Raw genomic sequence first — 13,740 nt, forward strand, 5'->3', positions numbered from 1 at the left:
TGGAATTTTTCAATCTCAGTATTATTAACTCCATGCATTTTGATGCTGTTGGCCATTTGTCAACCCCAGATACACACAGCAACACCTCGTTGTGAGATGAGCTATATCAGGTTTCCAGTCATGGTGACTCCACTTCCTGGGCAGTCCATTCCAGTGAGGAACAACCCTTTCAGTGAAGAAATTCCTGTTATATCCAGCCCAAACCTCCCCTGGCACAGCTTAAGTCTTTGTTCTGTCACTAGCTGTCTGGGAGGTCAATCCACACCCTCCATATATACATATATATGTGTGTGTTTGTGTACGTATATTTAAAAAAATAAAATACAGAAGAGCCTTAAATTCTGATGCAGCTAGTTCCTCCATTTATAGAACACTTTTTCCCCATAAGGTAAGATATAGACTCTAGAAATAAAATAAAACGGGGCTTAACCTCAGCACACAGCAGGGTAACTTTAAAGCTTTTTGCTTTACACCAAAAATATTGCTTCAGCTGGACACTCTGTGTCCTTTGCAGATTTTCTCCCCCAGAACAGAAAGCTCCTTACTAGGTGTTTACCTATTGGAACTCATTATTATGCACACTTTCTTCTATGTGTTTTCTCCCCCAGAACAGAAAGCTCCCTCTAGCTTACTAGGTGTTTACCTATTGGAACTCATTATTATGCACACTTTCTTCTATGTCCAATACAATGACCAGTTGCAAGATTAGCAGCACTCACAAATGCCAATCCATAAATCACAAATAACTCGGTGCACTACTCATCTGAAATCTGTACATGCATTGCATCTGTGTTCCAGAGCTGCTATGAGCAGATCTTACACCAGACCTTCTTCTTTTCTGCAGTGACTTTCTTCAACCAAAGTGAGAGCTGTACAAAGACAATTTCTCCCATTTCTTGAAGTTGTCTGACAAACGCATTGTTGTAAAAACTCCAAGGAAATGTGTGTATGATTTGAAAGGAAAAAAATCAAAGGCTTATTAAAAAGAAGAGAGGAATTCCTCTAACTTTAAAATTGTTTACACTTACCTTTCCTTCTGCCAATCTGATTCTGGCTTTTTTTTTTCCATTCAGATCCTCAAAATGAATGGTGTTTTACTTAGCCATCCTAAGCCAACAAGAGATTAAAATAATATATAACTGATTTTATTCATTTTACTGTCTGAATCCATATGGGAAGCATTCAAAAGGTGTATTTATTTTGTCTCATTGACAAAATAACAAATACTAACCACGAAGATTTCTACCTTTCAACAGTGCAGGCCCTACTCCAAGATGAGAGGCAGTGCCCTTCACCCATACTCCAGCCTCCAAAAAGTGAGGAAGTTCCAAGCATAAGAGCTTTACTAGATCAGTTTCTCAGCATACTCTCTGAAAAATCACAGTAAGAAAAGGTTCTTACCCTCTAATAAAAGTAGGAAGATTCCCTGTACCACCTACAACTGCAGCATTTTCTCACAGAATACCCAAACACAGGTATCTACAACCAAACGCAGCTGATGTGAGTCAAACCTGCAGTGTGGATGCAGTGGCCACTTGCCTGGCAAAAGCCCTCTCATCTTCCATCTCCCTGAGGCATCAGGAAGATGATTCCCCCACTTTGTGAAAATACACCAGGGAAGGAGAGCATGTCCCAAGAACCTCACTGCGGCAAGACTTCTAATACCAACAACGCAGGACCATTGGCTCTCATGTAATTTGGAGTTTACAGCTACATTCAGTAATATTAATGCCACATGAACCAAATCCTAACAGTGTAAGTTCAGAAAGTGCATAAGGAGTATGGAAAGTTGGCCCACTGAATACATTACAACAGAGCTGTGTCAAGAAAAGCAGAGGAGTAAGAATATTTTGTAGCCATATTACTTAAAACTGATACCAATCATCTTTTGGAAATGTAAATATTCAACTTGGTTAAATCAAGACAATCACAGATAGACATTTTTTCCCAAATCTTTGGCTGTATTGCAATGGTTGGTTCAATTTGTAATCTCCAACTAAACATTTCCTATCCATGGATTAACAATATATTTACTGACTTGTGTCTTTTAACAGTATTTATCCAACATAACAAAATAAACTGCAATTTGTTATACTTTTTTTTTTTACAAAACATTTTATAAATATTTTTACAAAATGTATACAAAGCAATTTCAAGTGAGACATACTTTACAAATGAAGGTATTTAAGCAAATAAAGTCCATACCACGCTGACAATAAGTGACACATCCTCCTTAAGTGAAGTCAGTCTGTAAGGCCTCCCTACTCTAACAGATAAATTATACCAAAATCTTCGAAATGAACATAGTTTTCTTAATTGCCAGTTTAAAATTTGTTTTAATATTAGGCGGTATTAAATAACATTGAAATCACAATGCTGATCCAGCAAAATAATGAAAACATGTTTAAAGTCATGCATATTCACAATACTTTGCTGGACTTGAGCCCATATGATTAATAAACTTCTTTTAAGCACCACAAAAATACAATTATTTCATTTACTGCTTCACCACGTACCAGAATTCCTTTAGGATTGAATTCAAAGGAGTGAACAACAGAACATTAACAATCTAAGATCAATCTTACTAGGATTGTTCAAGGGGTTCCTCTCATCAGCAGTTCAGAGAAATGTGTCTGACCAAATCAATCACAGTTACTTTTTGCAGTTTTTCATTTTTTATATGCCATGGTCCCCCCTTGCCAATGAGACCCAATAGAAGACACATAACCTGATACTTCAGTTCTGTATTGCTGTAGAGAGGCTGGAAACCCCATACCCATTTCGAGGTGGTACAACAAGCAAGGGGACTGATGAATGTGCAACTTCACCTTTTTCTCCTCAAAAGAAAAATTTAACTAGTTAGCATACAGCTGTGTAACTTACTGCTCTCCTTCCTAAATAGTTCAGAATGATAAATTAATTAAATTCCCAAAATGATAAAGTAAAATATGCATCAGGATACACAGCCATGAGAATATTATTAAATCTGAAAAGGCAATAGGTGAAGACTATCTTGTCAGTTTTGCCAATAAGAAAACAACTAACTGCCTGAGAGTCTATTCTGTGGACACTCAACTAAAAATTTAAAACTGGCAATACTTATTAATATCTCATATAACACTTGGGAATGTTGGGTTTTTACAAACATGTATTTTAAAATTGGCACAATTGTTTAAAATGGCAATTAGTAACATACAAAACCAGTACTTCCATTCACGTTGAAGGGGAAATGAATTTTAAGGAAGCTCATCTTTCTCTCATTGCTTTCTAGATTTGGTTTCCTTTAGTGGTTAGACAGTGGATTGTAGCTCAGTACTGAGTTGCACTGTAATGTTCTACTATCCCAGGTGTCTAATTCTGCTTCCTTCCGTGCCATTCAGATGGACTGAATTACACACCAGCAAAACCTCTTGGTTTCTCTCCTGGCAATCTGACTGACAACCACAGCTTGTCACAATGAGCCTCTTACACCATGAAAGTCATAATCAGTAAGTCTGGAAAAGGGCTGGTAATGTTTTTGAGAAATGGTGGAGAAGTTCTGGGGGAGAACATGAGCAAACCTTAGAAACCACAAAAGCTGTATCCTCCTGAGCAGACATATGTACTACACACACATGACCAACGTCAGCGCGCTTATGTGCACAAAAGCACTCATGACCAAAGTAAACTAGAACAAAGCAGCATGGGCAGCAAAAAAAAGTAATAGATTAAAATAAATAAATAAAATAATAAGATTCTATCTTAACAACAGCAAGCCAAATGCAAACCATGCAATGGTTTCACTTGGCTTTACAATATGAATTAATAATTACACTTTTTTTTGATATGTTTAAACAATGGGATTGCTGATCAACTTTGGTCTGTACATATCTTGATAATAATGACTGCTACGGTGGATGATTTAACATTCTCTGACAGCAAAAAGCAAAAAAAAATTAAAAAATAAACACTGGCCTTTAAATTTACTCAGAGTAAGGCTAACATCCTCTTAAAATATAAGCTACAAATACAGTTTTCAAATCAAAGTGCTTTTGACACTTGGTCTTAAAAAAAAACAAACAACAAATTAAAAAAAAAACATTTATACCACTTCAGAAAGACTCGAGGCTGACTACATCCAATTATAAAATGCAAAATCTTTTCCTCAGAGATAACATATATATGTATTATATATATAACTTCATGGCTCTATCATGGCCTCATCCTGTACACTTTGCTATTTACTGGCTTCCATTCTACCTTCCTTAGTGAAGCATTTATTACTTCGTATCATGCCACTGTGACTAAGATCATATAATATCATCCCACAGACTAAAGTTACCCACTACAAATATATCAAGTACTAGTTTCTGCTCAGAAAGCAATAGAAAAGCACTTAAAGTTTAAGTTATGAAGCCTTGTAAACACACTGATGATTTCCTTCCAACTTAAGAATCCTAGAATACAGAATCATTAATAAAGCAAATAATCGCTTCTGAATAGAGGTACAGTGGGTTTTCCAGAAAAAACTAAAAATTTGATGATTTGTGGAAGAGAAGGGTAGGGGAGAATTGTTGCTTCCATCACTCTTTAAAAACATTTTCTTAATAAATATATCCTTTCAAATGACTGTGATTGTCAGTATATTACCATATTATATAGGGCCTAACAACCTGCAACCCTGTTACGTTGCAGCACTGCTCAATAATCAAAAGCACTATCATAATAATACTTGAAACAGTAAGGCCCTAACAGACTGCATTCTAACAAGGATTAACTTTACTTGGATATCTCACTGTAACCACAATGAGTATTGCTCTCAAACACAGAACAGAATCTAGTTTAGAAAGGTTAACCTTAAATGCATGTCAGGCTGTACTTGTGGTGTCATTCACATTTGCTTCTGCTAAGAGAAACATAACTTGTCCATGGTACTGTAACTATTAACACTCTAAGATACTATTTACAGCTGCTTCTAAAATAGAGTCAGTTTCTACAACACTTTCACTGTGGTCTGGAATAAATTTTTCCAGGCAGTTCTCTTGTGAAGAGATTGGTGAAAAATTAGGGAACTCTAATTCAATCGAGCCACTACTTGCCGCCTCATTTTGTGGCTGTCTCCCAGCTTTTTTAAGTTCCAAGATGTTTTTAAATGTAGTTTCTAAACTCTTACTGAGCAGTAAGTCTTCCTGGGATTCACCAGAGTCTTTCCTGTTATCAGGATGCAAAACCTCATTCTTTGGAGAGCTCCTCAGAGTTTTGTCTTGAAGTGAATTATTACACGTTACCTTTGAGAAAGACTGAACTGCGTTCCTTGATATTTTATTGTGTGTTCCATGACTGCCTCTTGACACTACTTTTGACAAGTCTTCAGAACTCGAAGAATTCTCAGTGGACTTGGCAAGATCTTTCCCACTCATCCTTTCTTCAGAAAGGGCCATGTATTGGCTCTCAGAAGAACAATTAGCTTTTTCAAACTTTAAAGCTTTAGTGAGGCTCTCAGATTTTTTACTAGAAACTTTTCCTTCTTGTGGTGTCAGAATGTTGTTAGGCACTATAGGAAGTTTACTATGATTTGTGGACTCTGCTGAACTGGATTTTGGTCGGTCTCTGGCTTGGGTTTTGGTAGTCTGACTCCGAGAAGGTAATGTTTTGCTAGACTGGTTGTCACTTTTGCTGGACTGTGCTTCTTCAGCTGTTTTCTCAAATTGTTTGGCAGAACAACAAAAATCGGCCTGGTAACCATCTGAAAATGAAGTAGCAACATTTTACTAAAATTACCTACACATCCAAATAACTGACACTCCAACACAGTTTCTGAGTACTGAAATTCAAGTAACATCCCCAGCTTACAGATCTGGGTCTTTAAAGATGTTCATATGCTTAAGTGTTCTACTGCATACAGTGCAGGGGATTAGCACTAAATTAATCAGCACATTGCCCACGCAATGTACACCGTAAAACCAGATAAAGGGCACTCCCAGCATTCTAAATATGCAAATATGGTCTCTGAAGGTTAATACTTTCTACACAACCTGTGAATATCTTTTAAAATATGCAGATCATGCAGAACCTTTGAACATACGCAATGTACACCGTAAAACCAGATACAGGGCACTTCCCAGCATTCTAAATATGCAAATACAGTCTCTGAAGGTTAATACTTTCTACACAACCTGTGAATATCTTTTAAAATATGCAGATCATGCAGAACCTTTGAACAAATCGTAGCTGTAATCTTAAACAATTAATGTGTTGCCAGGTGCTATGTTTAACAACATCCCAGTTACAAACACTGCCATTTAAACAGCCAGGACACTCCAAGAGCAACACTTCATTAAGATGAACAAGAGTATTCATGCTTCAAACAGTGCTGGTCTTTCTGGCTGCAAGCAAATTCCGATTCTTCCCTGCTAGGATGGAGGCACTGCAGGAGTCATGACTGTTGTCAAAAGAAACTCAAATATTTCCCTGCCAAACAGGTAAAATTATTTTTCCCCACAAATAACTGCTTCACCTCTACAGTGTCTCTGGATTGCTGAATTCTGGAGTTATAAAAAGTTATCTTGCAAATGCTTATTCAGTATTTCACTAACTGGAATCCACAGCAATTGGTGCCTCACTGTGGCCACAACTATTTTTTAACACTCCATACTTATTTACAAGTTAAGCATGACTTACCAGGATCCACAAGTGCAAGACGCTTTTCCCGGGTCAGAGATGCTCTTTCCTCCTGGTTAAACATCCTATCAATCATAACCATTTCTGCGGAGGGATTTATCCGCTGGACGGAAAGGAAAAACACAACCAATCTCTGGAGTGACTCATATGTTGGTACCAAATCAAAACATTGACAGCTTAGATAAATTTCAGAGAAAAGAAACTTCTTTTATTATGTATTTGTGAAGACCATTCACAATTCAACAGTCTTGACTCTGACCCAACCACTACTGAAACTCAATCACAAAGTATTACTCACACTGTACTGCAAATTTTATTTGGGAAAGACTTTAAATAGGGAATTGCTATTCCAGTTGTATGAGTTGTAATTTTTCAGGACTGAGTATGCTTACTACCATACACCACAATTTTTTTACTTCATACTTTTAGGGGATCAACCAGCAAAATATTGAACTGGGACCACCCTATCATCTTCCCTGCACTTCTCTCCTATTCTTGTAACTAGCTGCTGCAGAGCTGCATTTTGCTGACAATGCCTTCAAGCCAGTTGGATTCATCCATCACAGAAAATGTTCACTGCACTAAGCCATAACACAGGCAGCTAGTTTCAAACCTGAATGCCATGTGAAATAAACCTTTCAAAATTACTCAATGGGATTTGCCATACAACATACCAAATGCTAAAAGAACAAATCTCAAGCTCCATCCTCTCTGCATCTGCAAATACTTGCAATTATTTAACGGCTAGGATCTTTTTCAATGCAACTGCTTGTTTTAAAACCATATGAACTCTAACCGTTATGTTATGTATCCCTGTCCCTAAATATTTAAATGCCTATTATACTCAAATTCAAAATTTTCCCAGGTTTGAAAACTAGCATATCTGAAGTCACAACAGCATTTCCTGATCCTTGTAAAACACATTCTTTAACTTTGTCAGTTTTATTTTACCTCATACCTGGGATTGTGAAAGCGCGTAAATCAGAAGCATTTTGGATGAAGTTGCACCTAGCTTTTAAGGACAACGATTTCCTAAACTGTAATATGATTTGGCTCTAATAATATAATATAATATGGCTGGAGGCCTCTGAATGGACAACATCAACACTATTTCAGGTTCCAGCCACAGAAATACACAGAAATCACCCACTTGACCATCACAGCCTGTTCAGTGTAAGAGCAAAGCAGAGAACAGAAGTTCATGTATCTGGTCTGTAGGTATTGTTTTAACAAACTGAATCCCATCCCATAAACCAAGTGTACTGGGTTCTACACCTTACCATTGCATCTTCTATAAGCAAACATCTGTATTTGTTCAGCATAGCCTGTGTCCTCTTCAGAAGCTGTGTAGCTACAGATTCAAATTCACTGTCCACTGAAAAGACAAAATACACATTCACACTCTGTTCTTCAATAATAACCTGCACAAATTTTAAAACATTCATTTTCTTATTGCTCTAATTTAAATTAAGAATTCTCTCAAATGCACTGATTACAAACTTACTGCCAAATTTTAAAAAGAAAATTACCTTTTCTTAAATCTTCTTCTGTTGGCAGTGATCCCTGGCACACATGGTATGAAAGGAGTCTCTGAACTGCATCATTTAATGATCTGAACTGACTTTTATCTGGTGTCACAGCATGTACCTGATCCTTCTGTAATTGCTGCAGAATACTACAAAAAAATTAATGATATATACTTAACATACTGTACAGAGTTTTTACATTGACAAAAGTAAAAATTAAGGTTTCTGGAACAGAATTAAAATGGAATCATGACTTACAAAGCTCCTTTAGTTAACTGTTTAGCAGCAGGCCTTTTCTGTCCAACTAAATGACCATCGACCTAAGTTCAAAATAAAAGACAAATTACAATATAGCTCCTCATTTGCAAAGCCTAAGTTTCAGGATTTGTTTCTGTCAATTAAGTACGTCACCAACACTAACTGTAACCACCACATAAGTATAAACACTTTCATCTATCTACTATCTTCACATGACACTGTGTATCCACAAAATAGGGAAGTGACATAAACCAAAGGTCTGAAATGCTGTTTGTAGACAAATTCCACTGTTGTGTATTATACACACTTCACTAAGAAAGAGAAGATCTTTAAGATCTTTAAGAGAAAGTTAACAGGTGCAAAGAAGGAAAGGTACAACTAAAAACTTCTACAAATTAATCTGCTCCTACAAACTGTCTCTGCATTTTTCAGAAGATGTCATCTTACCTGACACTGATGGATTAGAGTATCTGTGAGGAAAGCAGGCTAAGGTTGTGCACTTATATTCTCAAAACCCATAGTGGATGAGGGGGTGGTAAAAATCATTCTAGGAATTCTATTTCAGTGTCAATGCTATAGATATGCCCATCAGGTAGAGATCTAAGTAATTTTCTCCTTTCCTTAGACATTTAATGAAATGAAGATTTTGCCTGGGAACACTCTCCTAAGACCTGAGGCTCTCTGAGGGGGTAAAGGTTCACAGCAGGCACACTGGAAGAGTATTTGCCTCAAAAAGCCTCCAACTTCAGAGCACAAAAAGTAGTCACCACCAAGCAGAATGAACATCTGACCAACTATTACACAACCAGTCTGATGTCCCAGCTGAGCGCCACTGTGCTTTCTCCTCTACTTGTACACCAATAAGACATGGGAAAATATTCCTGTCCTACTGCATTGACAAATACATTTACGAACAAAAATTTTAATTCAAATTATCTCCAAAAAAGCCTCATCCTGGACAGTGTTTTTGTGCATACTTGCATTATGTGGGAGAACTTTTGATGGTAAAAGAAGAAGACTGCAGTAAAGAATAAAACAAAGACCAGGTGGAACTGTCCTGCTGCTTCTCACAAATGACTGTCTCTCAGTCAGCTAGAGAACAGCTGAGTTTGTAAGAAATAATAAGAGTAGGTTGAACTATTGGCCAATTCAATGAAGAATTGCTATGTCATACAAATTATCTTCAGGGAACAGTACAGTCAGACTCCACTTAATGAACTGAATCTCAAAGTATCAATTTGCGAAACAATCAACATTTATTTTGTCAAGGTAGAATTTGTCAAGTTTGAGGGAGTTCATATACTCCACAAAAAAACTACAATGATTCCGTATTTGTTTACTCACTACCTCCCCTCACCCAGTGGAGCAGAAAATTAGGAAAAAAATGTAAACCTTGTGGGTTGAAAAGAACAGTTGAAAAACAGAAACAAAATAAAATAATATAGTAATGGTATAGTTATTATAAAGTTGTAATGAAAAAGAGAGAAAGGGGGAATTAAATCCAGAAGAAACAAGTGATGCCCAATGCAATGCAAATGCTCCCTCTGAACAACGCCCACCCCATTCCTGAGCAGCAATTCCTACATTTACACCCAGAACACTACATTCCACAGTATGGGATATTCCTCCAGCACTGTGGGCCAGTTGTCCTGTGTGTGTTACTGGCACAGCATGGGGCACTGGAAAGGCCACGACTTGCAGAGTAAGCACTGCCTAGTAACTAAAACACTGGCGGTGTTATCAACATTATTTACAGCCCAAATCCAAAACACAGCACTGTACCATATACTAAGAAGAAAATTATCTCTATCCCAGACAAAACCAGGACAAACAAGGAACCATATAAACAGAAGTGTTCTCTACCTGTATACTCTGCTGAACTGATGACGATCCTACCACTTTTTCTTGTGGCTGTGCTGTTCCTAGAGATTGTTGTATGATTTTTCCTCCAGAGTCCTGTCCTATAAAAGGAAGTTTAAAAGATTCTTGTCATCCTAAGCAAGAGGTGAATGATTTTGTATACCTATCCTGATAATTTCTCTTGAGTTTTTAGGAAAACTACCTCTTGTGCTTAAAAGCATTAGTGCAAGTACCCTGTGGAGAAACCAGCTCATAAAAATCAAATACAACCGCTATTTTGCCTGAAAACAATAAAAATCCTCAGATATAAATCACATCACACCATGGTACTGCGACATAAGAAGAAATTCAAGTGCTGTAAGTTTAGTGTCCCAACAATTTGCCTAAAACCATACAGTAAATTTTATCAAGCTTTTCAATACCAATCCTCCCTCAAGTGTATTACCCACATTTTTCTAGAGCTCCTGGAAGTACTTAGCAAGCCTATTTTTTCCCCTAGAATTTTTTATATAGGCAGATTTCCTTCAATTGCCTTGTTTCATAATCCAAACAGCATCTTATCAGTCATGCTACCTTACAACCAAAACAAGTAAGAATGTATTAATTTTTTTCCCCCAAAGACACCCAGCATACTGCGCAGATTGTATAGAATTCCCTGGACAGTTTCTACATAACAGTACACAAGGGAAAAAAAAAAAAGGTAGAGTACAGGACCTTATTCAAAAGGTCCTATTACTCATGTATGAAGAGAACAGGAAGGTTACTGCATTTTTCTGCTTGCCTTGAATGTATTGGTTTTGTTCTATACATAACAGTACACAAGGAAAAAAAAAAGGTAGAGTATAGGACCTTATTCAAAAGGTCCTATTACTCATGTATGAAGAGAACAGGAAGGTTACTGCATTTTTCTGCTTGCCTTGAATGTACTGGTTTTGTTCTTTCAGTAGCATGTTCATTGCCATGAACAATGCATGAACTATTCTAACTGAAAGGGACGCATTCAAGAACAAAGTGAGTGATGACAGCCTTTGGTTTTGTTCTTTCAGTAGCACAATGCTGCTTGAAAAGCTGCTACTTTGCCATGAACAATGCATGAACTATTCTAACTGAAAGGGACGCATTCAAGAACAAAGTGAGTGATGACAGCCTGCATGTAACTTGTAATACCTATTTCTCTTCCCTCTGTAACTGAAGCAGCTACCATACTCAACATTCTGGCACTTTCATTGAATTTTAGCAGATGTCTGCTTTTTGAAAATCAAGTATTTCTATTTTCCTAAGCTAAAAAAAAAAAAAAGAAAAATCTTTTTGAAAATTAAGTATTTCTATTTTCCTAAGCTGAAAAAAAAAAAGAAAAATGAAAGAAGGTACAATTTTGGATTTTATAGAGGAGAGAAATAATTACTTATTGTAAAGATTCAACTTTTCTCTCTAGAAAATGAAGTGCCATGACTGGGAAAAATCAGAGCACACATTCAATACCACAAAAACATAGCTTGAATTCTTCTAAAAATAAAATTCCAACAACCTTTAGAACCCTATGAGCATGAGGCATCTATCTGACACACTGAAGAAGAACAAATCTCTGTTGCTGCAGAAAATTAAGAAAATTGTGTTAAGAAGACCTTAGTTGACCTGATAGTGTGTTGCTCAGAAGATTTGTTAGCTGAGGCTGTCTCAAATTGTCCTGTGTCTTCGATGCGGAAACTGGTGATGTCTGGTTCACGGCCTTTTTCTGTGTCACAAACATAAAATAAAGAACAAATTTTTTTTAAAATCACAGTGAAATATTTACTAAAAGTTTTAAGAAAAACAAGGAAAATGCACCTAAAATTAATCTCCATGTATACTTTTTTAACTTCAAACTCATCAGTGGTGAAATTTCATACATCTCAATCCCTCCAAGTTCAAGAATTTTATAAAATAAATCACAGGGGAACAGAAATTACACTAACAGCACAAACATGTACCAGTTGCATTCTACAAGACCACTCATTTCCCACTACAAGTGGACCTTAGAAAACACAGCTTCTCAGAGTTCCAAAACTGCAAGATGATGAAGTTGCTTTCCCAACAAAAAAAAACCCACAGTGGAACAAACCCTCTGCTGCTTAGCAACTGAATGATACATGGTTTAGGATAAAGTACAATGTTTAAAATGCAAGTACAAACAATCTAAAAAGATTCTGGCAAATAGTGCCATTTGTACTCTGTAAGTTCCCATTTACAGCTCTGAAATTTCAGCACAAGAACAACATGATCTCTTACAGCAATAAGAAATACTCTGCTTTTATAACTGCTGAAACTCACTGACCCAGCACATGACCTGCAAATAGGAGGATGTAGACACATGAAGAGAAAGTCAGACAGGCCTCAAATCATTCATCTGCAAACAAAACCCTACAACCTGCACCAGAAATGTTGACAAAGATCACAAATGTTTCTGCAACATGTTCATACTAATTTTTTAAATACACATTATTTCCAAAGACATTATTTCACTGCAGACTTTGGGTTTGGTTTAAAAAAATCAATCAAGCCTTTGGAAAAAGAAAGATCTAAGTAAAAGACATAACAGAAAAAGGAGAAAGATCTAATTAGTGCAGATGCATTCTGAGAGAGTGACCAGTATTTTAAGATGACAAAAAAAAAAGTTAAGAAATTACAGAAATTTAATAGCTTGTTGCTAATTGCATTAGAAGTCACGGAGTTAAAACTGGCAGTTCACTCTGGAACTTTATGAGTTTTTTTATTTTAAACTTTTGTGAACTTTAAGTTCACATATGAATAAAACAGAAAAATTTGAGTTGAATATATACTGCAAGTATATCTACTTACAAAACAGACAACATCAAATCTTAAAAGTGAATTCTGATTTTTTGTAAGTACTAGTTTTACTTAAGAGTTGTTTTTTTTAATGTTATGCTTTTACAAACTGTTTTAGAAGGTGTTTCTTTCTAAGGATTCTAAGAAACATTTCTTGTCTTTGCATCAAATTTGAAAGCTTCTAACTGCTCCAGACACACGTAACGAAAGCACCTATATGATAAATAACAAAAGGAAGCCCAAGAAACCTTTTCATCTGTAATTTCAATAAGTCAAACCTTGAAAATGCATAGGTTTTAGTGAGGTCGAAAGACTTAAGTGCTAAGAATGAACCTGAGCCTTTACATCCAGCCTATGGTAAGGTTTACAGGAGAGCTTGCAATTGTATAAACTTACAATGCCCATTCCTTTAAACAGGAGCAGACACAGATCAATGCTAAGAACTTCTGAAAATAACACTATAACCAATTCCTTGGAATTAATCAAAGTAACAGAGTTGTTCCCTCAGTAACAGATTTAGAAAATACCAAGTGAAATGATGACTGTGGGTTACAGTAATTTTCAGCAGTTCCATAGTATTTGTAATAATACAAACCAGCAAAGTTAACAG

At 36.4% G+C, this 13,740-nt stretch overlaps 1 protein-coding gene across 6 annotated transcripts in view; it reads right to left on the reverse strand.

The window, feature by feature from the left end:
- Positions 1-1,940: 1,940 nt before the first annotated feature.
- BICRAL (BRD4 interacting chromatin remodeling complex associated protein like) overlaps positions 1,941-13,740 on the reverse strand; it is a 43,671-nt gene continuing 31,871 nt past the window's right edge. For all 6 annotated transcript variants that reach the window (XM_039697736.1, XM_039697737.1, XM_039697739.1 and 3 more), the window contains 7 exons: positions 11,940-12,039; positions 10,308-10,405; positions 8,445-8,506; positions 8,190-8,335; positions 7,941-8,035; positions 6,661-6,763; positions 1,941-5,725 (listed from right to left, as the gene is read on the reverse strand). In XM_039697736.1, coding sequence (XP_039553670.1) covers positions 4,923-5,725; positions 6,661-6,763; positions 7,941-8,035; positions 8,190-8,335; positions 8,445-8,506; positions 10,308-10,405; positions 11,940-12,039 — 1,407 coding nt within the window. In that variant the 3' untranslated portion in view covers positions 1,941-4,922. The remainder of the gene's footprint in view (positions 5,726-6,660; positions 6,764-7,940; positions 8,036-8,189; positions 8,336-8,444; positions 8,507-10,307; positions 10,406-11,939; positions 12,040-13,740) is intronic.

This window comes from Passer montanus, unplaced genomic scaffold (genome assembly GCF_014805655.1).
Source record: "Passer montanus isolate IOZ18808 unplaced genomic scaffold, ASM1480565v1 scaffold12, whole genome shotgun sequence".
Classification (NCBI taxonomy): Eukaryota; Metazoa; Chordata; class Aves; order Passeriformes; family Passeridae; genus Passer; species Passer montanus.